A 27,021-nucleotide genomic window follows, 5' to 3' on the forward strand; every position below is an offset into this window, starting at 1 on the left:
TTCCAATTGCATAGAGAAGGCGTTGTCTCAAGGTTTCCGAATATCCCAATCAAGATTTACTCAATCTATCCACAGCTGGGATGTATATATATATATTCTTATAGAGAATGCAGATAGTTCTTGGGTATGGAGGAGAAGGTGGAGGTGGAGGGCTAAGTGATCTCTGGGAAAATCACATCACTTCCAATGTGTTAGAAAGAGAGATCTGAAGGACCGTATTCTTGATCTAACTGTGTCCATATTCTTAATCTAACACAGGACAAGCCCTTTTGTCATTGCTTTGGCAAAGTGCTTGAGTTGTTTGAGAAACTCGGTGACAGACCTCTCCTTTTACAGGGTAGTCTGCTCCCCTGCCCTACAATCCTGTTAGAACTCTTCTCCTGACATTTAGTGTGATTTCCTTTGCTCTAATCTAAGGTCACTACCTCCTATCCCTGAGGGACATGAGGAGCTTTTTCTTCCCTTCCTCTGTGAAGAAGTCTTTTATGTGTTGGAAAGCTGTAATCATGTGTCCCCTTGATCTTCTCTAGACCAGACGTCTCCTCAGTCTCACGGATCATGAGTTCTCGGTCGCTTGAAGGCCACCTCAGGACAGAGCTGAGTGTCTGCATGGGTGAACTCTGCACTTGTTATGAGTTTTATGGCAACCAAAGAATGCTGTCATTATTGTCTGCAGCCGAAGTTAAAGATTTCTCCCATAACCTGGGCAGAGGACATGGGAGTCTCCAGGGATCAAGGTCTCAATCCCACTTCTGAGTGGGCAGCACAAGAAATGGAGGACACATGACTTTCTAGTCTTTGATGTCAAAGACTTGCCTTACCATGTTCCGACTGAGACTGTGGGGTCTCTTTTCGGGTACTGGAAAGATTAGACCAGGATATAGATATGTTATATCTAAGCTGGAAAATGCAGACTGTGAGCAAGAAAACCCCCGACCCCAGGGCTGCTTTGGTAATTTTATGGCAGTTCATGGAAACGCAGCCAAGAGGCGGCAATGAGCCATTACCCAATGCTGGAGAAAACACTTTTTTCTGGGCCCTGTTATCTTGGATAAGGACAAGATTGCTCAGAAACAATGAAATAAAAGGGTGCATATGGCAGATGCATAAACAGTGAGTCACAAATCTTCAAAACCCAAACAAAGCACATCCTCATGGTCTGAGAAGGCCTCTGAAGATTGCTGCGTTTTCCAGGGAGGGAGAAGGATGGGTTTTAACAGCACTTAGCAATGCTTGGCTGCAAACATTGCTGTGACACTGTGGGACATCAGACATTAGGTGGTAGTAGATCCGGGACTCCTCTCATGCGATATGTATTAATTAATGGGATCTATTGATGAGGGATGCGGTGACCTGAAAGGCTGAAGTTGTGACTGAATTAGGGTTTGTCATGGAGGAGTAATCCAAAGAAGGTTACTCAAAGCAGAGACCCCAGTGTGTAATCACGAGTTTAATATAGCAGTGAAGTAGATTCGTCTTTGACTCTTTCTCCAGTGGGCAAAGCATTTTCGTTCTTTAAAGACTCCTGGAATTTGCTGGAGTCTTTGGATGCTCATAACTACAACACATCAAACTTTGTGCTTTGTAGTCTGGGAGGAAGAGGCAGGTCTCTGGCCTCTGCTTGAAGGAACTGCAAAATCATGTTTGTTTTGATGCCCTTGATCCACCCTTGTGATACTCAAACAAACAAACAACTGTATTTGATTCTGGCCAAAGCCCGTTGCTTTACATAAAGTGAGAAGAAATGTTGTGATACACAACTATTAAATAGACTTCCTTTGGAAGAAACTTCTCCTTGACCTTTATTTTGGCTAACACTTTGCCCAGAGGAGATAGACTGCCTTATGTCTTCAAACTTCACGGCATCTTTCATCTCCCAAAGAAGTTATCAATATTACATGTTAATCCATTTATATACCCCAAAAGGAATCCTTTTCCATCTCCGGTCGTAATGCTGTCTTACAGCAGTGAGTTCCACAGATGAAATGTGTTTTGGCATGGGAAAAAACATCACCTTGAGGGAGAGATATTTTACCCAAACACTACTGCAGGCTACACCTAAAAGTTCACAGTTTTCATAGTCTTTTTCAGACAAAATGAGAAGAGATGAGATAGTTTGGGAGAATAGTGTTAAAACCTCCCTGATAAGTTTCCATTGTTGTGATCTCTCAAACCCATTAACAGTGATTGTTTTCACCCATCCTGTTGTCGATTTGTAGCAGAGACAATAAGAAAGCAGAAAGCTTCTCTGGCCGGAGTCCAGTGTGGGTGAACAGACACTGGGGAACAACCTATCTTCGACCCACTGCTACACCATTGAACAGGAGCTGGTATAATCACCGAGTATGTAAGCTATAATCTTTGTACACATCCTCCCTGTCACCCTAGAGAGAGTCTTTGTGTTTGAAAATAAAGCCCTCTCTGAACTGACACAATAGATTCTGGAGGGGGAGGACGGAAAGATGTTATCTTTGGCTGTTTGCCCACAGCAAAATCAGCCACCCCTTTGAAGCCAATGGATCTGTATTAGTGACTCCTGTGGGAGATACAAGCTAGATATTTACATCAGAATTTGTAGTAGGAACACATTCTGAGCTACAGATAATAGGCTGTTACTGTTATGCTTGTCTTTCTGCAGGCAAAACACATCTCTTCTCTGAGGAACTTATGGACAAAGCCCAGAAATTCAGGTGTAAAGTTGTTTTGTTGACAACTACCTTAGACTCCAGTGAATACATATATATTTTTATAGACAAGCTCAAAGGAGCAAATCAAAGGACAGAAGAACTGGAAAAGAAAGGATCTTCTCAAAGTTGCCCAAGGATGTCTGAAAAAGATGGAAACAGCACTCAGGTGGTGCAGAGCTGTCTCCATCCTCAACCAAAGTTAACCTAGTGTGTTGGTGAAGGCTCTCCCTATAGACCACCAAGAGGAGCAGGAACAAACAATGGGTGTTACAAACCACTTTGCATGCAGGACAAGATATTTTTAATGCTGCTTGTAGGCTCTCTCCACCAACTATAGAAGAATAAACAACTTTGCAGAAGTCAGATAAAATGAAATTAATCCTATCTGCTAGTCCATGGTTCAGGAGAGGCCAGCAACTCTACACCTGAAGAGGTGGGAACCCATAGTGTAACTGTACCAGCCATGAAAGTGCAATGAAATGGAAGAGAAAGGGACTTGCCATGATTTCCTCAGAAGTCCTTGCTCAAGTGTTTTCCTTATGATCTTTGGATGAATACTTGTTTTCTTGCTTTTCTATTATCCCCAACAAAAAACACTCTTCCATTTTCATTTACTTATTTTCATTTATTTCTATTTTCTATTTTCATCTATTTAAAAGACACCATTTGATTCAGAGCTTTACATTCCAGACAGAAAGGAAAGACCTCAACCTTACTGCTGTCTTGGTGGGTTTTTATTAGTGACAAATAATTGCACTTCTATAGCAGCTTCAGATTTTGACTTGGAATGGGAACTGTCCAAAACCACTGCATTCACCTGAACTATTCCAGGGCAAGTCCCTCCAGCTTAACAAACATAGAAAAACATCTTTGCTTGTGAGAAGTTATGTACCATTTCCAGGTGTCTGCCTTGTTTCCAAGGCTCCAGGGAGGAAAATCCCAGATTTTACCTTGCCAGAGGCCATTTAGTAGCATGCACTGGGGTATCATATTCAACTTGATGCCCTACAGTATCTCTCTTGGCTTTCAGCTTCTGCTCTATTGCTTCTTGTTGGCCCTGTGCCGCATCTGCCTTCCCTTGTCAGATATTTCAGACACCTTTGAGGTCTCTATACATCTATAAGTAGATTAATCCTTCATTGTCTATAGAGATTGAGCTCCCCAGGGTCAACACTGTGTTGGATAGAGCTCTATTTGCTGTGTCCAGGGAGACACCTTGACATCTCAGAGTAGGCAAGAGGATTCTCCTGCTCAGAATGCCTAAGGAAGGGGGGATGAACCTGTACCAGACTGCAAGGCAGTCTCTGTTCCTACCCTTCAAGAACACTGGGTAGGCAGCCAAGCAAGAGGACAGCGAGTTCTCACCGCTTTATCTCATAAAATCTGGTTTTCTTTGAGCCTGAGCTACTGGAGTCATGTGTTGGGTGACACTCAGCTTGCATTTAAAACAAAAGCAAGCATTTACTCTGCATAGTAGCAGAGAGAAGCTGGAGATGATTATCTCCAGAGTGTCAGAATTAAAGGAAGAAAAAAGAAAGTGAAATACAGATCTTCCCTTTTCTGAAAATCTCATGATATTTCAGGCAGCTGCCATGACTGGGGGAATATATTAGTTCACATGGGTTCCTAAGGAAGGGTCTCTCTTCATAATAGCACTGGGTGTCACCTGAAATCCTCTCTAGTTCATTGTACTGCAGAGTCTGAAGGGCATTTTTCTACATAGTAGAAGGGCAAAAAAATATATACAAGGCCAGTTGTTGGCATCAACTGGAACCATAAACTGAGATCATGCAGAGCTCCTGGAAACCAGGAAGCTTTTGAGAACATCCTGCTGATATCTCTAACCACGATTCCACAAACACAATAATATTATTGTCTCAGAAAAAAAAAAAAAGGAGGATGGCTTAAAGACCACCATGGTTAAACGATACAACAGTAAAGCTTTGAAAACAGAAAAAGGTAATAAAGAGGGAAAAAAAGAGGAGAAAGATGCACTGCTGAGCCAACAGGCCTGGACTTTGCCCTGGTAAGGCAACCTGCCCTCAAGTTTGGACATGGCTGATGGCTGCCTGGACCACAGGCAGAAGGAGAGAGTGTCAGTCTACCCAGAAGTTAACTGGCAAAAGAATGAGGATTCTCTTGTTCTATCTCTACCCAATGCAGGGATTCAGCTTGCCTCACTGCAGATGTCCACTGTGTCATGAGCTCACTGTCCCAAGAGAAGGACAAAAATCAGCCATGCAGTGGTGTGACTTTGCTCCTCTTTAGATATGTGCTGAAGCATCTCTATTCTTGCTGAATCTTTGCCTCCTATGGAGGGAATCTGGACTGTCTCCCTTGGAGATGGAGGGGCTGCACTTAGTCTCATGCCCCTGTCATTGCTTGACTTCCATAGAAGATCCCCAGATCCACGGATGCCCTTACCCTTGGGGTATTCAAGGTAGGTTGGATGGGACTCTGATCAACCTGATGTGGTACCTGATGTAGTGGTTTGCAACCCTGCTGGTAGCAAGGGTTTGGAACTAGATGACCTTCAAGGTCTCTTCCAATCCTAGCCATTTTAGAATTCTGTGATATCCCATCCTGTGAACCCAACTATTGTGTCTTACCACACATGATGAGAAACCAGCATGGAGAACTGCAGACTGGTGGACCCAAACCTTAACTCCTGATAGCTCTCTTAAGACCTGAAATCTTAAATACCTGAAACCCAGAAGCAACAGGGTGCTTATTTCCCTGGAGGGCAGAGCAGCTTCAATCACAGGGACAATGAAAGAGCCTTGTCTCCTCCACTCCCACCTTCCAAGGAACAGGAATCTCATTGATTTCTCTCCTACATTCCTCTCTCAGCCAAAGGGTTCTGCATTCTCTTCCTCTTCTGCCACCTCACTTTTCTATTTTTTTTTTTCCTTTTCCTTTCACCTTCACCCTCCCACCCCTATCAGCCCTTGTCCATCACCGTTCCCTCTCAGCACCATTCCTCCCAGGAACATCGCAGCACTGCTCTTTCATGAGCAGTGTGTGGTATTATGACTTTGGCAACGCTGAGCCCTGCCAGCACGCCTCAAACCACAGGTATCTGACCCTGTCCCAATCCCCGTAATACTGATTAATGTCCCGATTCACCTCCCGATAGGGCCAGAACCGTCTGTGGCCAAGGCAGGTCAACACCCCACTCCCTGTGCTCTCCCCTCCTCCCTCCAGGCTCCTCTCCCTTTGCTTGGGGGGGATCTGTTCCAAAAAATCCCACAGGCAGGGAGTGCAGGAGCTGCCAGAGGCACTGGGAGCCTGGGTGCAGTTACAACAAGGCCAGCTCTGTGATTATGGCACATTAAGCCCTCAGTGCTGTGCAGGCTGCTCTGAGGCATGACGTCCTCACTCCAGCCGGTCAGCTCCAGCATCCCTCCCCCTCTCTCCTTCTGCTGTCCCTTCTGGGCTGGAACAGGGAAGGGGCTTGAATATGGGATGCTGACATGGTGATCACCTGGAGGTGAGGGCAGAGATGGTGTAGGAGATGTAAGGGGAAGCTTGGAGGGGAGTAAAGCTTTGGTGGGAGTTGAAACAGATTGGAGTGGGTGTTCAGAAGAAGTCCCATTGCAGGTGGCCCTGGAGCCAAATCAACCCTGGAGCACATTGCAGGGCTTCTCACAGGGATAAAAGAATCTTCATGCTTCAGGAGCACTAGGTGGTTGCTGCTGTTTGAAGTAGCAACAGAGCCCTGTTTCAGGATTGTTAACACTTCAGATGCAGCTGCAATAGAGATTGAGCTGAGCATCCATGGAGTGGGATCTGCTGCAGTCTGTTATCCCTGCCCATAGGGCCACACTAGTCTTGGGGGAGGAAATAAATCAGCTGTATCTCATTCTCTGTCCCCATTAACTGTGCCCACATCCATATGGCTGTCTTTAACCCAAATCAGTGTGGTCTCATCCGAAGCTTCCAGATAGGAATGGGTGATTTGTAGATATGGGATCTGTTCCAGTGACTACCAGCCTTTCATCAGTGTATTCCCTGACCCTGCAGTACGTAGGCTGGCTGAGGGTGCACATGCTGAGGCTTTGATGGAACAAACATCCTTCTCTTCCCAACTCCTTCTGTCTTGCATTGCCCTTGGAAACTTGGTCTTCTTGACCTCATGCCTTCGGAGGCACACAAACCACATATCTTTGCCTAGTTTTCTCTCTACAATGTGTTAACTCTGAATCCTAAGGAGGTATACCTCAATGAAGTGTTCTCTTTCATTTTATCTTACATGTCCATTTTGGCAGCTGGGTCCAGCAATAGAGCATGGGAAAACAGTGTTACCAAAAGGCAAAAGGGAAGGCAGTGAACAAGAAAATCCAGAAGAGAAGCAAAGACAACTGTCACAGCAGTGAGACAACATATAATTGTTTCTCTTGGGGAGTTACTAGTGGTGTCAGTGACTAAGGCCGGTACTCTTATCAGGGTATATGGGATCTAGGAATGAGGTTGAGAAACAAGGTGGGTATCCAGGTTAGCTAGGGCTCCACCCAGCTCTGTTCATGGATGGCAGTCTGTTGACCCTTTGGCTCGGCCATCATTATGCTTATCTGGGTAACTTAAAGACCTTATCACTCCATGGAGCACTGAGTCAGCTCAGCTGAGCAAATACCCGTATCGACCCCTATGGAGATCCTCTTAGTGTGCAGACTTGTTGGTACAGAACCAGGGCTGGATCTTTACCAGTGTGAAAAACAGGGGTTGATGTTGTTCCTTTTTCACCAGCTGAAGCACTCTCCCTTCCCCCTGCTCCTGCAGAAACCTGAGTCATCTTTTGCTGATGACAGAGTAAATTAGGAATACACATTGGCTGTGACTTTGAACAGCCTAATTTCCCATTTACAATCCTACAAAATATGTGCAAAAGGCATCTTAAGCTCAATTTGTTGATCAAACTGATGCTGTCCGTGACACCAAAGAATGCCAGGACAAAATCAGCATTAGGAGTGAGTTAGGAGAGAAGAAAAAACAACCGTCTATTGCTCAGTCTACTTGAAACACTGATGATTAATTTGCTCGAATGTCCTACATTCAAATGTTATGATTTGACTGCCTTTAAGAGTGGACCCAAATCAACTGCTGAATTCAGACCCATCCTGTGGTTTGAGTTAAATCCAGCCTACCAGCATGCTTATCATACTTCCCACTACCACCATAGCCAGAAACAAGAGTGACACTCCCCCCCTCCAAGATCCCCCCCAAATTGCTCATCTTTAAATGCTTTCAAGAAGGCATTCATTGCACAAGGCAGCCAGCCACAAAAGAAGCTACTGAAGCATGGCTGAACATGGTTTGGAGAAGCATGTGGAATCTGGGGGCTTGTCATCCGACCCAGATCTCTCAGCTTTCAGAATCCTGTCCCTTCCCATCCAGAGGCAACCCAGGGCCAGGAGGCCAGTACCAGAATGTGCTAGCTGGGCTACATCAAATCACCCCCTGGCTCTCTTATTTCCCTGCAGTGATGCTGATTGACATCAGATGAGACTCTTGGTCCTTTCGCACTCCACAGGAACACCAGTGATTTATGCCAGCAGAACGCTCTGGCCCCTTGAGCTTTGTGGTTTCTGTGATGAGGTTAAGGCAAATCAGAGAGAAAATCTGATCCCAGGAATGAGGCAAAAAACAGCAAACACACTTCATTGTGGTGGTGAAAGGCTGACAGAGAAACACCAGTTGTGGTGAGAAATGAAATGGAGATGAAGACGGTGCTCTGCCGTGGGGTTATATGCTGGGATGCTCTGAGACTATTTAACAATGCTACAGCATGAGTCAGAGTCATAGAGTTTTGCCCGCACGCCTACTTGTATGGACATGCATACATAATAGTTTTGCACTGAACCTCATGCCTTCACCAGCTGAGGAAATGAGACCTCCAAGCCCACCCAGTATCTTTCGGGTACAACTACAGATGACCTGAGGGGGGATGCTCTGTGGCTGAGTGGATCCCTTGAGGACACCATGAAGCTTTGAGATGCATGAATACATATTGCTGATATCTATAGCCAGGCATGGGAAATCAACTCTGTCCTGCTTTGTCCCCATCCAGTGGCTGGCCTGGGGAAACACTTTTGGGACATGGCAGTCCCAGTAACTCAGCTCAAGTGAAAACAAGTCATATCTGCATTGGATACAGTGCATCTGACCACCTCTGACCACTCACAGGCACATGTTTTAGTGAGCATGGTTATTTAGAATGGGAACACTTTTTCACCTCTGCGCTTATAGAGTCATATCTCTCTCTTTTATTCTTGGGAAGAACATATTATTGTTGGGAAGAATAATAAAAATAAACCATCTTTCCAAGTGCATCTTCTCTCACAGAATCATAGAACTATTAAGGTTGGAAAAGATCACTAAGATCATCCAGTCCAACTGTCAACCCATCCCCACCATGATCACAAAGCTGTGTCCCTACAGGTCCCCTGTGCCTTTACTGCATATACAGAGAAAGAAATGCCTGAAAGCATGCAGAAATTCAGTAGGAGAGCTAAATCTCAGTTCCTGATCTCATCTTCGTACTGAAGAGGTCATTTCTGAACAAACCATTCATTGAGAATAATAACCTCAAGAGCACTGGAAGAAAACACAGGCTTGAAGAAAACCCCGATGCCAATTGTGAAAGGTGAAAAGGTCTGATAAACAGATGGCTCTTGGTAAGCCCACAGCGCAAGGTTTCAAAGCTGTATGCATTGGGCATCTCTTAGCACTTCAGCTTATCAGCTCTCTCTCATTTTTATTTTAAAAAGAAATTTCCTGTATTTTCACTGAGCTGAATGAAACTGCTAACCATGAAATAGATATGCTGCATTATGTTGCTTTATTGATCATACTCTTTGAGTGCAGCAAGGGGAAACGGGTCATTTCCTTGCAACCACTCGCCATGGCCATATTCTCAAATCTATTTTAACTCCAACTGCTCAGCATCTGAAAGGAAAAATGGTCTGGAGTCGAAATGGCAAAAAAGAAAACCAAGGTAACATTGAGGTGAGGCAGGAGTTCAGGCAATAAAAGTTGGATAGATGGAAATAGCTTGCAAAATTCATGGAAATCAGACCAATGCTTTGATTGAGTTTGGTTTGTAGCGCTGCAAAACAGTAGGAGCTGCTGGTAATTCCCTCCTGGAGGAGATTAGGAATTTCCTAACATGCTTGAATCCATAGGGTCAGCAGTTAAATGAGTTACTAGTGGTCCTAAACAGTGTTGGAGTCCCTCAAGACTGCACTGAGTCTCAGTTAAACGATCACTTGTTCTCTGCTGCATGCCCAAGACATGGTAACTCCCTACCTTCCTCTTCAGAGCACCTTGTCCCTTAACCCCTGGCAAAAATAAGCTAAGTTTTGCATAATGCTGACTTTTCTGTTAAAACACACAAAAATGAAGAAAAAGAAATTAAGTCCCGAGACAAAGTTCAGTAGAGGGAAGAGAAGGTTCTCTAAGGACGCACAGTGATTTTCAAATCTGCCTTTACAGATGCAATTGTGACTGATTCTTGCTCTCAGTGTGACAAGACCAAGCACATAGATACACAGAAATGCTTGGAGAGAGAAGGAGACAGACATAAAGATAACATCGAGGAACCCTGATTAACAGTGGGGCAGCCATGTGAGAAGTGAGATAAACAGCCTGCCTTGGGTGCTGAGACAGCAACTGCTATCTCCAGTGCTTGCCCCATACACCAGTCCGTGGGGTTTCTTTTCCAAGAGGCCAGGTCTGCCCTGGCTGAACCTTTTATCTGAAAGACGGTGGATATTTGAGGTTTTTACAGTGAAATACATGAAGACTCCTAATGCCTTTGGACTTTGAAGGCTCACTTGTTCTATATTTTGGTAGGGTCAGAGAGGTGGGCTAGGACTGCATGGTTGTGTTGCCCCCAGGCCAATTCTGAGACTCGGGAGTCCTTTTTTTGCTGCTAAATTAAAGGGCTGGGTCTTGTCTTCTGGTCTTGAAGCCAAGCAAGATGGCACATCTCATGCCTACAACCCCAAACTCATTTTTCCCTAAAAGGAGAATGAGATCACATCCATTCCCCCGTGCTATCCTGAACCACCACTTGGGAACATTGCCTTGAGGACTGATCATCTGCTCAGGTGAAAACCCCGACAAGAATGGTGCTCATGGTTAAATAGTCTGGCTGGGGGAGGTGGGGTTCAGAGGTAGAGTGAAGCCTATGCTCCTCGCACCTCAATGTGTGTGTATTTACTGCCAAGAGCAGAAGGTACAGCAGACCTCACAGCAGGCTTGGGATGGGGTGTGGTTCTGTCAATAGAAGAACTAGGGGGATTTATGCTGGGTCATAATGATTTTATGTGTCTTGTCAGGGTGGAGCTGCTCATATCGCTGGCTCCTCTTCTTGTGCAGCCCGATGCCTTCCTCCTGTATCACAGGAGCCCATCCAAACCTTTGATATGCAAACATCTTTCACTGACCCAGCAACAAACCTTCTGCATTTATTTCCAATCCTGAGTTATTTTCATGCCAGCTCAGGGAGCTCAGTCATCTCATGGATGAAAAGGTGGTAGAGTTGTGTGTAAGTGGGACTACTCCTTCCTGAGCTGTTTCATTGGGTTTATTTTCATGTGTCACACCATCAGGCCAACACCTTCCTGCTGTCTGTACCCTGAGGTCCCTCCAATGTCCTCTGAAATACAGGGCTGCCCCAACAGGAGGGAAGGAGAAGATAAATGGCTTTCTCCCCTTGACATCCCTCCTACCCAGCTACAATGCTTGAAATATTTATCTCTCACCCAGGGATAGCACAATCCCTGCACCTCTGAAATGTTTCAAGCCAGGAAAGCTGGAGGAGTGAGAGGGAAAAGAGGCAGTGAAGTCCACTTTCTGCATTGCTGGCTAAAGGGAAAAATGTGTGGGCAGAAAGACAGGACAGACTCGCAGAGGATTGCAACAACGAAAGCATCGCCTGAGTGCTCTCAGGGAGATTTGTTAACAGGAGGATCAAAGTACAGCCTGATAAGAGGGTGTCATCCATCCAGAATTTTCCATTCTTGGAAATCAGGTTTCTGGAAGTCAAACCAAGCTGGGCCTCCACAGGGAAGGGAGACTCCCAAAGCTTAGAGCCCCGCTGATTAGTAATAAGGGTCAGCCTGGCCTCATTGGAAACAACAGGTTAAAATCAAGCCAAGTGTAGCAAGCATGAGTTCGAATGTTTGTTCCCATGACAAATGCAAGCTCAGGATCAGACCCAGACAGGAATTCTGCTGGTTGCATTTCAGCTCCAAGCGTCACTTATTAATGGAACCATCCTGCAAAACGTGCAGCACAAAGATCATCCTTGTTACAGCAGTTTTTGTAGGGTCAGCTGAAGTTTAGGCTGAGAGATCCACATGAGTATTATAGCATCCATGCAGATGCAGAGGGAGAGAGCAAATTCTCAGTGCCAGGGCAAAGTGTCTGTTCTTTAACACTGGTTGAACCTGTTGAGGTCTTCACTTTGGTCAACAGCAAGGGGACTGAGAGAATCAGGGCCCAAAAGTCCAATGAGCCCAGTGGGATTGAACAGCAAGGCATGTAAATATGCACTGAACATCATCACCATCTCACTGTAGTGTGGGGTGAGGACGGAGCTACTTGGCAGTGATGAGGACCTAAGGACAACTTCCCAGGCAGGGTTTGGGTCAGAGGCAGTAAAACTCCTGAGAAACCAAGGGAAGATGAGTGTATATCTGTGCTCTAAATATCTGACATAACTTACAGAATCATAGAATCATTTTAGTTGGAAGTGGCCTTTAGAAGCCATCTGGTCCAAGTCCCCTGCGATGAACAGAGACACCCACAGCTCCATCAGGTGCTCAGAATCCCATCCAGCCTGAACTTGGGTGTCTGCAGGGATGGAGCATCTACCGCCTCTCTGGTCAGCTCTTCCAGTGCTTCACTATCCTTGTTGTAAAAAATGATCACCTCCTTTCTTACAGCCCCTTTAGATACTGAAAGGTCACCCACGGGACTCCTCAGAGCCTCCTCTTCTCCAGGAAAAGAATGGATGTCAAGTCAATGGATGCAAAGATGTGAGACGACTCATGCTGTCAGGGCAGTGATCTCAGCATCATTTTACATGTGGACATGGGAGCACAGGGGCTGCTCAGCAGTGTGGTGACGGGGACAACAGCTGTCCCTGCTTGAGCTGTCTGAACTGGGTTACCCCTGGCTGGGACTGCAGACACACTGCCCTCCCAAGGATAACCCCACTGATCCCAAAGCAATGCTTAGGAGCTATTTCTAGGAGGTTAGAAACCAAACAACAACTGCCTGGACCTAAAAGGCGCACCTCAGGTTTCTTTTCCTCCAGCCTTGACCCTCTGTGCACATATTTGCCCCACTGCATTCCCTATTCCTTTTGCACCAAACCCAGCCTGCTCAGGTTGGATTTGCCACTGAGCACTTTAGGCTTCTGAAGGGTGAAATCACAGCCTGTGTATTACCCTGACGCAGAGCCCTGTTTGCTTTATATTTTGCGGTTGGGTATTTTATAGTCCAGGGATATCTGCTAATCCCAAAGTACAATAACAAAAACCATATCTTTCATAAATACACAGGGCAGGGATGGGCACGCTCCCAAGCTCGTGTGGAGAAAAAGAACATTTCAGACATTGTTTCCTTGTACTTGGAGTCTGTCTTTATTTAATGAACTCAGACAGTAGTCGAGATTTGCAGGATCTCTATGTAGGATTATTTGATGATTATTCTTTTTACTACTCGCCCCATTTTCAGGGACAATATATACTGTCCCCAGCTATGAATGGCTCAACCAAAAATCCTTCACTTTTCCAAATCCCTTAAGAGATGGTTCTGATCAGAGGGATGGACAAGGAGTGAAGCAAAAAGCAAAGTATCGATCAACACCTCCTTAATCCAATGACTTTGCTGCAGAGATTTGGGATCTCTGCAACTCGGTGCTCCTCCAAGGAGAAGGAGGGCTTTTCTTATTCCTACCAGACCTCCCCACTGGAGAGTAATATCAGCACTGGTGTAGACACTCCTTTGGGCTGAGACCCTCCTGAACCACAGAATCAGGAAGGCTGGAAAAGACTTCTAAGATCATTCAGTCCAACTGTCTCGATCATCACCTGGACAAGCTTGTTCCCATTTTGGGTCATTCCCATGAGAAAAGGGCTCCCAATCCCTTATTGACACCCCCTGAATTTTCAGGGGAGCACTCCAACATCTCTGCAAAGCCCAACTTCAGCAGTGCCCAAGCAGAGAGGCCAGAGCTGGGGAACTATCAGGCAGGGCTGGAGCCCATTCTGCTGGTCAATCATAGACTCCAGTGGAGCAGCACCTCCTGAGAGTCACTGGGGCATGGCAGAAAGGCAACACTTGGTGCCTTTTTTCCACCCATTTCACACCACACCTGCACCCACTTTTTCCAACCATGCAGAACTCTGCACTTGGCTCTGGCTGTTACCCATTTCCCAAAGCTGAGTTATTCCAATACAAATCCCATGGCAGCATCTGAGCAAGGCATGGCTTTATTATATGTATATATTTAAATTATTCTGCAGAATATCTCTGATAGAGATCACCAGGATCAAGCTGAGGATGTAACTGAGTAAGAACTGAACAGCTCAGCAGAGCAAACCATGGGGGTATCAGCTGGAGGAGGGACATCGGGAGGTTTTCCTGCAAGCAGTTCTGGCAGTGCTTTCCTGATAAAAACAGTGCCCACATCTGCTCCTCTCGTGCCGGTGTTTGACCCACTTTTAAAGCTCCTTTTGCACACATCATCTTTTCAAGCCCGCATCTGCAGCATTGTCTGACTCAGGCTGGTCTCACCAAGTAGAAAAATAGACCCAAACATCACCCTTCCTCTTGTCAGTCTGGAGTGCAAAGCTCTCAGTCAATAAACTGATTTCTGCCACCGCTTAAGCAGGTGTTAATTAGGAATATTCTTGGGGAAAGTTGGAGAGAAGGGCTTCTCCAGCAGGGGGTTCTGGAGGAGAGCAGAGCATTACCCACTCCTTTTTTCAATGGGACACGCTCCCATTGCACTTTCAAGAGTGCCTGAATTCCCCCATGCTTCGATTTAATGTGGGGACACATGCAGCACCAGCGCAGACCATTAAAAACCATCATTCCCCATCCCTACTCTAGTTCTGTTGTCACTTTTTTTGTTGCCACTTTTGCCTACTGATCAAAGAAACAGTGGAAATGACAGCTTCAGATTTAGGAGGCATTGGTGCTCTGGGCTTCACCAGCTCTGGGATGCAAAGGATTGAGCAGAGAAGAGCCCAACAACCACAGCTCTCCAAATTCATGTCCTCCATCTCTACAACCTCCAACCTCATGTCCTCCAGTCCCACAACCTCCAAACTCACATCCTCCAGCCCCAGACAGACAAATCGTACCCTGAAGTTCTGAGAGCTCACTGCTTCATTCCATGGGAATCCTCCTGACCCTTTGCTGGAGGACTGGGTAGCACGCTTAGTCCAGTCCAAAGCTATCGGGGAGTCTATCTCTAAATTAAGTCCTTGCATCCCTATCATTCTGCAGCTACCCTCAGTGTTTTTATTCCCCAGGTTAACTCTGCAGCTCCTGAATTTTCAGAGTGACTTTTCAAACCTTTGGGTAAGCTGTCATTGTCGGGTTTGAAAATCAATGTCTGAAATATTCATTTCAGCCTGGGCCTTATTACACTGAATGGGGCTTCTGGTGGAGCAATTCCTGATGTATTTCCATGGCATGGAGATCCTCATCTGAAAGGGTCTGTTCTGATGGGGCTATGACAAATAAAACACCTATAGGAGATACCGGACACTGAGATGTGCCTCACTGGCTGCTTCCTTGTGTCTTCTGGTGGTACTGGGATGTACTGGGACAGGGACTAAAGAGGGACTGGGAATGGATGTGAGCTGTCAGTGCTTGCGTATCTATTCTGGATACTGAAGTTTGCTCAGCTCCAATGGAGCCGTTTCAAGAACATTGGCCCTAATGGGAGTTTTGATGCTGACTCCAGCAGCATTACAGATGTATATGGGGACAGCAAGTGTTATAAGACCCACGGAGCCTATCCTGACACAGGTGCAGAGTCACCGTGGTGATGGAGATGCTAACCCAACCCAAGAACATGGGAGAAACCTCGGATCTCACTAAAACCTCACCGAAGCGACATGTTCTGCCCCTCAGCATCCCTCAGCTTTCTTTGGCCTTTGAGTTGTGATTAGTTAGATCAAGACTAGCATGGATTGTGACAGAGACTGTTTTCCAAGGAACTGTCTATTGTCATATATTGATGTTTCCATCCAGCACGATGCTGGAAATGCAGAAATACCTCCCCACCTACCCTGCATGAGGTCCTAGCAAACACAGAAGAATGTGACAGCCCATTGGAGAGGACCTGAACAGAACCAGCACTGGGGTCAGCCCCTTTCCAAACACACCTCAGTTGGACTAGATGATCTGGGAGGTCGTGTCCATCCTTAATAATTCTATGATTCAATGATCTCCATCCTCTTTGGAGAGCAGACACCGTGTTAAGTGGTGTCTGGTGGTCAAGTGCTGGCTGTGCCACTTCCTACACCAAGTACTCACCAAGAAGCAGCAGAAGCGATGGTGATGCCACCCATCACTGCTCCATCAGGGATGGAGAAAGCAAGCAAAGCACGTGTCAAAGCAGCACACCCAGCAATGAATTAACACCTGGTGGTTGATTTCTGCGTGACTTCATTTCTGTGGCAGGACTTTGGTGACAGAGTGTCTGTGGATCTCAATCCATTGCCCATCACCACCATCAAGGCAGCCTGGGCAGCCTTTAGCCCCTTTTTTTGTCACCTCTGTGAAGGTTTTCTCCCTTGGTGCGTGCAGAAGCAGGTGAAAATAGTGCCAGGGAGCAAAGGGTTAATACTACTTTCACGCTCCTGAGTGTAAACTGTCTGCAGTCCCCACGCTCTCCAAAATCAATCTCAGAGAGCAAGGCAGTGTTTTGCTGAGATTAAGCAGATCTGCAAATTAGGAAGATTAAATGGAAACGTAATGAAATGAAAGTTAAATGTCCCTTTTTTTGAGAGAGAGAGAGAGGAAGGAAGGGAAAAAAAAAAAAAAAAAGGAAAAATCGCCCTTTCCTGGGAGGTGTCTTTTGAGTGATCCCCCAAAACGCCTTTCCCGGAGCAGCTCCCTGTCAAACTACACGCGCTCCCGTCCGGAGGGACTGAAAAGTGATTCAAACTCTCCGGGAAGCACAGACATTTTTAATTTCATCTGGTACAGCAGTTCGGAGGAGCAGCGAGATCAGCCACCGGGGCTGCAAAGGCAGCTCTCTGCCTCCTCAAATGCCCCGAAAGCGGAGAGGTTTTACTCATCATGGTAACAGCCGAGAAAAGAAGGATCGGGTCCACTCACCAGTGCGTAGACCGAGCTCAGCACGGAGCAGCAGAGGATCAAACCCAGGCTGTGATAAACCAGATATGATCCCATATCCAAGGGGCTCCTTCCAGCATCCACGCTCGCTCGGGGAAGTTGGAGGACGGAGAGGTCTTCCAGCGCTCCTCTTGCAGATGATTTCTCCTTCTCCTTCCCTCCCTCCAACCCCCCCACCCCCCTCACTCTCCAGAACCGGTGTTTGTTTGTTTGTTTGTTTTTTAGCCAGAAAGGCACATGACGAGAAAACCCGGTCCTTTGCTTCGCTTTCTCATGGCTGAAGATGCGGGCAGCTCCCGAAAGGCAGCGGAGGAGCCCATGTGAAGAAGCGGAGCGACTTCGGCTTCGCTCAGCTCCTCAACCCCCGGTGCTGGTTGTTTTCCGCGTGCATCTGTCTCAGAGCAGAAAAATCACATCCATATGTCAAAGCCGCGCTCTTCTGTTTCCTTTTTATGAGGCAGTGGGAAGTTCAAATAATTTCTTTGTCAAACGCAAACACACAGAAAGAGGCAGAGAGAGAGGGAGGGAGGGAGGGAGAAAGGCGAGAGAGGGGTGGAAGGGGTGGGAGATCGGAGAGGGTGGGGGAGGCTTTAAACCACGGCTTTATTTTTAGATCCAGTAATTTTATCTTTTGGGTTTCGGAGGGGTTTGGAAAGAGAAAGAGAGAGAGAGAAAAAAAAGCCTTTTTTCTTCTTCTTTTTCTTCACTTTCGGCACACGAACCGCTCTCAGAGCAGAAAGTTACCGGGGGGAGGGGGGGGGAATAGCGAAAACTTGGCAATATTTTCCCTCTTCAATTACCTTTTCGCAAACAGCGGTGCTCTGGGGGGAGTTGTTTTTTTCTTACTTATTATTACTCTTTTTTTTTGCTGCTATATCGCCGCTCGTTTCGCTTCCACAATAGGTTTATTCTCCAGCCCTCCGGGTCGCACGCAGAGTATTTCAGTTACAAACCGGGATTCTTTCGCTCCTCTCTCCCCTCTCTGCCTCAGAGGATCTGCAGTTTCAAAAAGCCGATTGAGTACGGCGTGAAAGCGCGAGGCTGACGAACCCCCCGCCTCCTACCGCCGCTCTCTTTAGGTACTTCATTTTAGAATATACTTTTCTTTTTCTTTCTCTCGGCATAAAAAGAGAAAAAAAAGATTTTCCCTCCTCGAGATGCTCTGAAATCTTTTTCAATACGTCTCTGTATCTTTACTGTTTCTATTTTTTCCCGGTTTCTCACTCTCATGGGAGCGCACACCTCCTTCCGTGCCCCGCAAGGAAGAGCCCTATTGGAGCCCCCAGCGCATCGCATCCCCGCTTTCCCCCCCCCCATCCATCATGTCCCCCAGCACCTCGCACACCCCGTGGATGTCATCAGCATCGCAGTTTCAAGGCTGGGGATGGTACTCCCAGCTTAGCCGGGCTCTTTCATTCATAAAATTGCAAGGTAAATACCTACATATATATATATGCACATATATATATATAATAAAAAACCACTATAGTCCCCCCACCCCCTACCCCCAAAGCCATGTCGCTGGGGGTGAAGCTCCGGCACCCATCCCCTGATCGGGTTTATCTTCGGCGTGGGAGGAGAAGCGAGGAGGAGACAGGGATGCACCAGGCGGGACACAGAGCTGCGCTGAGGGTTGACTCACTGGGGGGGAAACTTCGGACATCAACTCCTGCGCTTCGCTTCGCTTTTCCTTTTAACTTTTTTTTTTTTTTTCCCCTTCTTTCTTCCCGGATTTTGTGATTTAGGAGCTCAATAAGAAGAGAAAAAGCCAAAAAGAAAAAGAAAATCCGAAAAAAAAACCCCAAACAAACCCCAAACCAAAACCGAACAGACCTCCCTATACCCCACCGGAGGGCAGACGGTACAAAACAACGGAGCTGTGCGCATTTCTCTTTTATTTCGTGTAGCGAAGAGAGAGAAAAAAAAAGTAGAGAGAAAGAGGAAAAAAGCCAACACAAAAAAGCCTCTACAGTCGGTTTGTTGCTTTTCTTTTTTCTTTTTTTTTTTTTTTTTTTTTTTTTTTTCACGGCCCCATGGCTGTGAATAGGTGCCTTCAGCTAATTTTATGAAAAGGGGCTCTTTCCAAGGCTAAGGTAGAGTAGGGCTTCCTGTAAGAGAGAGAGAGAGAGAGGGAGGGAGGGGGGAAAAAGTGCTGCTCTTGATGCAATCTTTTCCTCCTCCTCCTTCTCCTCCTTCTTCTCCTCCTCCTTCTCCTCCTTGCCAGCCCTCTGCCTCTCCCAGGCAGACCGATCTCTGCACCGCGGGGGGAGAGGGGTAGGTATAAAAGCCCCCATCTTAGTCACCCCTCCCAGCCTCCTCACCCCCCCTCACCCCCCTCCCCGGCTTGGGCCTCATTGGTCGGCCGTATTCAGCCTTTGACGGGCTGCGAGACACGGGGTCATCCCTCAGCCCTTCCCACCGCACCGCATCGCATCCCACCCCCTCACCCCCCCCCCACCCCCCCCGTCTCACCCCCTGCTCTCCGGTTGGGCAATGAGTGCTGAAGGGGGCACCCAAGCGAAGGGTTGAGATGAGGATGTAAAAGCGATAAAGCCAATCTCATCCCCACCCCAAACACACACACCCCACCCCAACACCATCAGTCTGCCCCCACTGCCCCTCATCCACGCTGTTCCCAAATTTATGTCCCACATAGGGATTAAAAATATATTTCTTGGGGGAGGGGAGGCTCAAAAAAGGAGGTTCCTGAGATGGGAATCCTGGGGAAGGTATTTCCACCTCTGCTGCTTTATTTCATTTCGTTTCATTTTGGGGGGGAGGTGTTGGCTCACTTCTCTCCAATCTGCTCAACCAAAGGGGTGGGACAGCTTCCATCCCTGGGGGGAGCAGGGCATCGGTGTGTGTTTAAGTATGGGGCAAGCTGAGCAAATATGTACCTGGGGCTCTATGGTCTCTCTGAGAAGAAATGCAGAGAGTAAAAAAAAGCCCTGATGTAAAGTTTCATGGGCCCCATCACATCTCTTTTGCTGCTTTTTAATTTACTAGTATTTTTTGGGTGGGAAAGAGGGAAGAAGGAAGAGAACACCTCATATATCGCATTGCCCCCTACCTCCTGCCTTTACCGGGATGTGATATAGATGAAGTAGGATCTGATATGGTTTAGGAGACATCCAGACTTTGGTCACCTCTACCCAGTCCCTTGTGTGCTGGGACTGGGCCAGAGATGCCTTTATGCTGGTAATTTCTCCATCCAGTCACTTAATGATTAAAGGCAGATACTGCTGAAGCTGCACAAGAAGGAAACTCTTCCCTCCCTCCAGCCCCAGCTCAAAGTTGGCCCAGTAGAGCCTGACTCTTATGGTCAAGAAGACTATGATGGATGGTATTCTGGATCCCTGTTATCTACAAAATAAACCCAACACCGCAGGTTTCCCTAAATCCAATTGAGGTAGTCTGCGACTGCTTCGTTGCTCCTTTCTGGGAGGACAGCAGTTGCAAGGACTGCAGGTCTTTGGAGTCATGAGCATCAAATGCACTGAGACCAGTTCTAAAGAGGAGTTTCCTCAAGCAGAGGATGTAACCCAGCTCCCATGGCAGTCAGTGCAATTCACCCCACCGTGCCCACTGCCCATGGTTCTGGAACACCTCCAGGGATGGTGAGCCCACCAACTCCCTGGGCAGCCTGTGCTGCTGCATCACCACCCTCTCACTCTTTTTGAGAAGAAATTCTGATTTATGCGAGACCAAACAAGAAACAGCTGAGTTTGCTCATTTTTGGGGGCGGTGTCCCAGGAAAATCCTTTTATTATCTCTATTAGTCCCCAGACATTGTGTATCCTCTCAGCCAAGGTTACAAGGCAAGTCTTCCCCTCTCTGCAGACCTTTGGGAGAGAGATGAGCAATTCTGCATGTCCAGATGCCTGCTGTTGTTTGGGATGATGCATGTGAGCGTGTGCGGTCTCTTCCCACTGGAGGGCACAGGACTCCATTCTCCAGCAGATCTGTTCCAGGCATTTCTTTATGTCAAGGCAAAGGTAATTCGGACATCTAAGTTTTGTTTTGTTTTTCTTTCAGATTGTATCCACGAATATGTGTATAATGAACCCAGAAGGAATGCAGCACTAAAAGAAGCCTTTGTAATGTTGCTATTTTAAGGAGACCCTTGGGTATGGCACGTGTTGAACTGAGTTTCTCCAACATCTTACAACAAACCAAAATGTTTAGATCCTCCTACTGATGTAAAACAGCATTAAAAAAAAAGAAAAAATACATAATCAGTCTAAACTGGCTAAGAATTTGACCAGGAATTATTGCTCTTGTGAATTGGCTCTGTATTGTAGCTAACTTTTACATGGCCTAATAATAAACATCTCCTCCTCCCATCTGGGTGAATGTTTCCCTTCTTCTGGAGATGAGGTCCCAGCCTGGATAAAACACCTCTTGTCCTTTCTCTCCTGGGTCACTCAGGTTCAGTGAAACATCACGACTTACATCAGTCAAAGCCTTTGATCAGGGAGGGAAAAGTCTGACATGGATGGGGTTGGCAAAAATCCCTCATTGTGCAAGAAGCCAGTCCAATAACAGAGTGTCACCAAGGGTGAAACAGCCTTTTCTGCTCTGTTTTCCCTTGGTTATTGCTGGCATTTTGTTTGCGAAGTCAAGGCCAATATATACAAGAAGCAGCTTTGGACACCTTGGGCTTTTGCATTTAGCCATCATGAATTTCTGGCCATTTTTGTTGTATGTGTTGTAAAGAGTGGAGTTTTGCTGTCAACATTCTATTTTTACATGGTCAGAGAGGAGAAGCAGTAGAACTGAGGTCTAATTGATGCTGTTTGCACAAAGCTGAAGCCATAACTCTTGGCTGAAGATGACTGTGGAAGAGGTGTGAGATGGCTTCTTTGTTGGCTCTTTAAGAAAACATGTGCTCTGGGTCTTGTGGACAAAACCCAGGTTGAAAAATTCTCTCATTGCCAAATGAGAAGACAGATGAAAAGCCCAGAGAAGCTGTGGATGCTCCATCTCTGGAGGTGCTCAAGGCCAGGTTGGACGGGGCCCTGGGTTGCCTGATCTAGAAGGTGGTAATCCTGCCCATGACCCAGCATTGGGACTGGATGAACTTTGAGGATGTTTCCAGCCTGAGCCATTCTATGAGTTTCTCCATCCAGCACTCAAGGAACAGGGCTGCTGTGGAAATGAATGTCAGAATAAGGAAAATACACTTTTTGTACTCACACACTGAACAACCAATGAATGCTCAAGAAGAATCATAGAATCACAAGGTTGGAAAGGACCTACAAGATCATCTAGTCCAACTGACCTCCCATTACCGTAGTCGCAACAAACCACTAAACCATATCTTGCAGCTAAAGGCTCAAGTCTTTAAGTACACAGAAATGCTTGTGATATGTGGTCATTGATGGGCTGTACACCTCTTCTAATGCCCTGCAGTATGGTTTACATGGTGACTCAGTAACTGGGATGAAGACATCATGTTGAGGTTGGGTGCCCTATATGAGAAGATGCAGAAAATGTGTGAGAAAGGGGATAACAGACCTGAAAATGGTTTGGGAGAAGAGAGAGATGAGGTATGTGAAGTTGAGGTCTTGGGTTAAGGCAGAAAAAGGAGGACTGGAGGTGACAGATGAACCCAAAGGCATTTTGCATCTTAAACAGGCCACATGGGCTAGCAAAGTCACCAGCAGAACACTGTTGTCAGTGGCTTCATACAGTGACCTTTAGCTGAAACAAAGCTGTACAAAAGGAGCTCAGGGCATGCAAGTAGGTGAAGGATAATCCTGACCAGCAATAGGCTTGGCATCCATTTGGTTGTGTTTTCCTGCAGACAAGGTGGGGCAGACAGATTCTACAGAGCAACATGTGCTCTTGCCTTATCCCATCTCTGTTGTTCTCCTTCCTGTAGGCCAATGCTTTGGATCCAGATAGACACAAGTGGAATGGAGATCAGAGTCCTGGTCTTTTCCCTGCAGAGCAGGGTGCCAGTTCTGGTTTATTCTCTATTTTTCTCTTCCTAGTGAGGGTCTTTTGTTATTTATCAGCTCCTTCTTTCAAAACAGCAACCTGAGTGATTTCACATCACTTATCACATGTGGTTACTCTGTCCATGGCACTCCACAGCTTAGCTGTTTCAGTGATCTCTGCACAGCATGGAGCAACAGCACTCCTGACCTAAAAGAGAAGCGAGTGTCTCAAACCTCCTTACTTTTCTCCATATGCACAAGACCTTTTTTTGCCCTTAAAAAGACCCAGACCCCTCTCCCCATGCCTGCCAGTTGCATGGCAGACTGGATGTCCCTGGCAGCACACCTGGGCTTGAATTGATTTTTCTTCTTTTTTGTATGTGTGTTGTCATCCAATGCAATGCCAGAACCAAGGGCAGACTCCAGCTGGGAGGTGAGCAAGGAAAACCCCTCCAAAACAGCTAGGAGCTGAAATGATTTGGCAAGCTTTGCAGGAGAAAACTGCCAGCAGGGAAAGAAGAAGTGGGAGCATTACTCTGACAGAAGACGCTCTGATTAGCAGATTATCACTTAAGTGATGTTGATCCCAGCCACGCTGCCTTGCAAATGAGCCCTTTCACAGCTGCCAGCTGCTCCACGGAGTCGCAAATGTAAATGAGTGGGCCAGATCCTCTGCTGGCATCCATCGAGGCAGCTTTGATGGACCGTCCTGGATCTACAACAGCTGGAGGAGTCTGGCTGTAGTAGGAGCCTGACTTGCTATGCAGATTTCTTTGAGAGCCTGTGGGAAAGGGGATGAAGCTGGTTGTACTGTAGGATAGGGCAGCATCAACTGCACAGCTGGAGGGACCCTTGAGACTTTGATTTTTGCTGCTAGACAAAGCCTTCTTTGTAAGTAATAAGTGGTTCTATCTTTTATTTTCATGATTTTTTTATTTTCCATTTCAATTACCACCACTAATTAATTAATTGCCCTGTTTATTTATTCATTTTCATTTACTTTCTATTCTGGAGATCAGACTGGAGCAATCAGCCCCCACATGACTCCAGGCAGGGTGCAAAGCAGGATGTCAGAAGCTGGAGCCTCCTTATCAATAGCCTTAAGAGATCCTTGATGAGTCAGATAGTGGAAAAATGAAGTAATTTGTTATGTTTTTTTCTTTAATAATATTTAATTATTTATTTAGCAGTTGCTGAGCTTGTAACCTGCTCCTTGATACCGTAAGCCAGTGTATAGCATCTTGCTCTCATGAAGTTTTATTTATCTCCATCCAGCTTCTTCAGCTGAGTGTGTGGGAAGTATGTGAGGGACTCTCATGAACAGCCTCGTGTTCTCTGAGCTGTGCTTTCCCGTGGGGGTGAGCTTTCTCTAAAGGGCACAGTCCATTTCAACTCCAATAAGTCTTCAGAAGTGATGGCCTGAAACCTGCAGAGCTGGTGGTGGGATGGGAACAAGCTCTTAATAAAGACACTGGGAACACAAGACTGAAATTTTTGGGACAGGTGAAGTGCAAACAAAAAGAGGTGTTCTTTTCATGATGGTTGTTCCATAAGTAATGCCTCTTATTTTTTTATGTTGACCTACAATGTCAGAGGTGGATGTTAGTAGTATGGCAGTAGAAGTTGAACCTTCCCACTAACACCCCATTACATTTTGTTGCTGTGTGACAGACAGCAGTAGAGGGGTACTGACAAAATGACATCTGACATAAAAGTGCATATGAAGCAAAAGTGTGTCATTAAATTCCCCCATGCTGAAAAAATAGCACTCATTGACATTCACTGATGCTTGCTGAATGTTTATAGAGACCAAACAGTGTGTGTGAACACAGTGAGGCACTGATGACAGAAATGTGAAAGACAAGCCACATTCTAGACATCCATGCAGATCATACAAGGTGGCACGTAGTCTCTTGTTCATTGCTGACAAAAATTCATAGATAATGGTAGTGGCTAAGTTGAAGAAGAGCGTTTTGTAGCTGAGAATTTGCCTATCAAATACTTTTATTTTGCTCTTTGTATCTGTAGTAATTTCCATGGAAATAAATGGCAGGCATTACTTTTGGGGCCATCCACAAATATAGAGAAGGTGATTTTCTATTCTTACAGTAGGCATACTTGACCTCTGTCCAAGTCCATCCAATCTGACAGGCTGGTCTTTGGAGAATGGTAACCAAGAATAAGTTCCATGTCCCAGATGTCACCTATTCATTTGTACCAGCAGATCATGGGCCGGGCCCAGCCTGGGTATGTGTGACACCTCTCTGGCTGCTCAGATGGAAAATCAGGACTTGGAGAGTGAGGATAGCATGGTGTTATGGAAGGCATGGCTGCAAGAGCGTTCTTTCTCCATCTCCGTTTGTTTCTAAAAAACCAGACTGATTCTGGCTCCTGCCAACTCAGGATATTCTATGATTCTGTGAAGAGATTTAGCAGCAAATCAGCCATATGAAACAATATATTCTCAGACAATCAAGCCTCCAAATTAAGATGGGAATCCTCGTTGTGGAGGAGATGCTTTATTTTCCTACTGTAGAAGGAATGCTCAATGCTATAGTGACAAGGAGCAATTCTTCAGCCTTAGACAGCATAAGGAAGCAACATAAAGAGACTCCACAGCTCTTGGGACACCTGAGATTAGTGTCCATGCTTTGAGGAAGCAGAGAAAAGTGTGAGATTTCCTGCCTAAAAAAGCAGGAGTTGATGTTTGCCTCTTGTTTTTCATAGAATCATGGAGTCATTCAGGTTGGAAGAGACCCCTAAGAACATCACATCCAGCCCCAACCCACCCCCACAGTGCCCACTGACAATGTCCCTCAGTGCCACATTCTACTCCTCTTGAACACCTCCAAGGACAGTGACCCCAGCACCTCCCTGACAACCCATGCCACTGCATCACCACACTGTCTAGGAAGAAATTGTTCCTCATATCCAACTTGATTTGGGCCAAAGTTGCCCCTTCTAAGTTTTATATGGAGCAGGTTATAATTTTCTCTTTTTCAAAACTCAAACTTTCTTATTATAATCAATCAATCAATCAATCAATCATTCTTGAGAGGGTTATTTACTGAACTGAGGTGCTCAGAAAATTGATGTGTGCTCAAAGGAGATCTGCTGAATGGGGACACTTCACAGCCTGGGAACTGCACCCTATGATATCTTATTTATCAATTAGTAGCCAAGGAAGATGCCAAGAGGTGGAGGAGCCATGTTATGCAGGAATCCTATTTTTTCAGGTTTCCACACTCTGCACGATCTGATCCAGCACGAGCTGGAAACTACCCATCAGAGTTTGAGACACAAGTAGAGAAATGGTTAACCTTATATTCTCCCATTGTCTGCTATTAAGAAAAAGTTGTGATGGATAAAAAACTTACTGGCCTCCTTTAGCCCAAAGAAATAAAGCTGTTACAAAATCACTGCAGGATCATTAATACTTTAATTAAAAAAAAAACCCAATTTCTTTTGTCTGGCTTTGTGCAAGTGCACACATCTGTCATCTGGGTGCAAATTTCCGAAAGAGAAACTGCATTCTCCTTTCTGGTCTCTTCAGAACTACAAGTGGTTTGGAGAGCATCTGCTCTTTGGACAGCTTTCTGTGTTGTTTCTTTTTGCTAATGAGCAAGCAATATATTTTATTTCCCTTTTGTGCCTTCTAGTTGTTCCTATCCTTTCAAGCCGGGGGGTAGTAAAAGTAAGTCAAGTTCTTCTAAGTAGCAAACAAAGCTTCCTAGCACCTCCTATCCCCATCCACGCTAGCAAATTATTTCATTACATCTGTAACTTTTCCATTTATGCCTGAGGAGTTCTTCTGACAGCATTCATGACTTCGCTAAGCAAGAGAACCGAGCAGAGGTCTGGTTAGTGTCTCATGCACAAAAGATGGGCAAATCACATTGCAACAGTAGGCAAAGGATGTATGGGCTTTCCAGCCATCTGCATTATTATGTCAAGCTTCTGAGTCAATGCCCATGAGAGTTAGATGCCCTGTAAAACCTGAGTGG

At 46.0% G+C, this 27,021-nt stretch overlaps 1 protein-coding gene and 2 long non-coding RNA genes across 4 annotated transcripts in view; 2 read left to right on the forward strand and 1 right to left on the reverse strand.

Moving 5' to 3' along the window:
• PTH1R (parathyroid hormone 1 receptor) overlaps positions 1-17,304 on the reverse strand; it is a 97,165-nt gene extending 79,861 nt beyond the window's left edge. For both annotated transcript variants that reach the window (XM_085539110.1, XM_015852965.3), the window contains exon 1: positions 17,058-17,304. Coding sequence is in view for 1 of the 2 variants with exons in the window: in XM_015852965.3 (XP_015708451.1) it covers positions 17,058-17,132 (75 nt within the window). In the remaining variant the exon portion in view is untranslated. The remainder of the gene's footprint in view (positions 1-17,057) is intronic.
• Positions 17,050-17,503, forward strand: LOC107308817 (uncharacterized). The gene is made up of 2 exons (XR_001552932.2): positions 17,050-17,189; positions 17,301-17,503. It is a non-coding gene; the product is annotated as an uncharacterized LOC107308817 (long non-coding RNA).
• A 510-nt stretch (positions 17,504-18,013) lies between these two features.
• On the forward strand, positions 18,014-21,416 carry LOC107308816 (uncharacterized). The gene is made up of 4 exons (XR_001552931.2): positions 18,014-18,154; positions 18,311-18,506; positions 18,821-19,050; positions 21,111-21,416. It is a non-coding gene; the product is annotated as an uncharacterized LOC107308816 (long non-coding RNA).
• The last annotated feature ends 5,605 nt before the right edge of the window (positions 21,417-27,021 follow it).

Source organism: Coturnix japonica, chromosome 2 (genome assembly GCF_054131305.1).
Source record: "Coturnix japonica strain WE chromosome 2, WE-NBRP24, whole genome shotgun sequence".
Taxonomy (NCBI): Eukaryota; Metazoa; Chordata; class Aves; order Galliformes; family Phasianidae; genus Coturnix; species Coturnix japonica.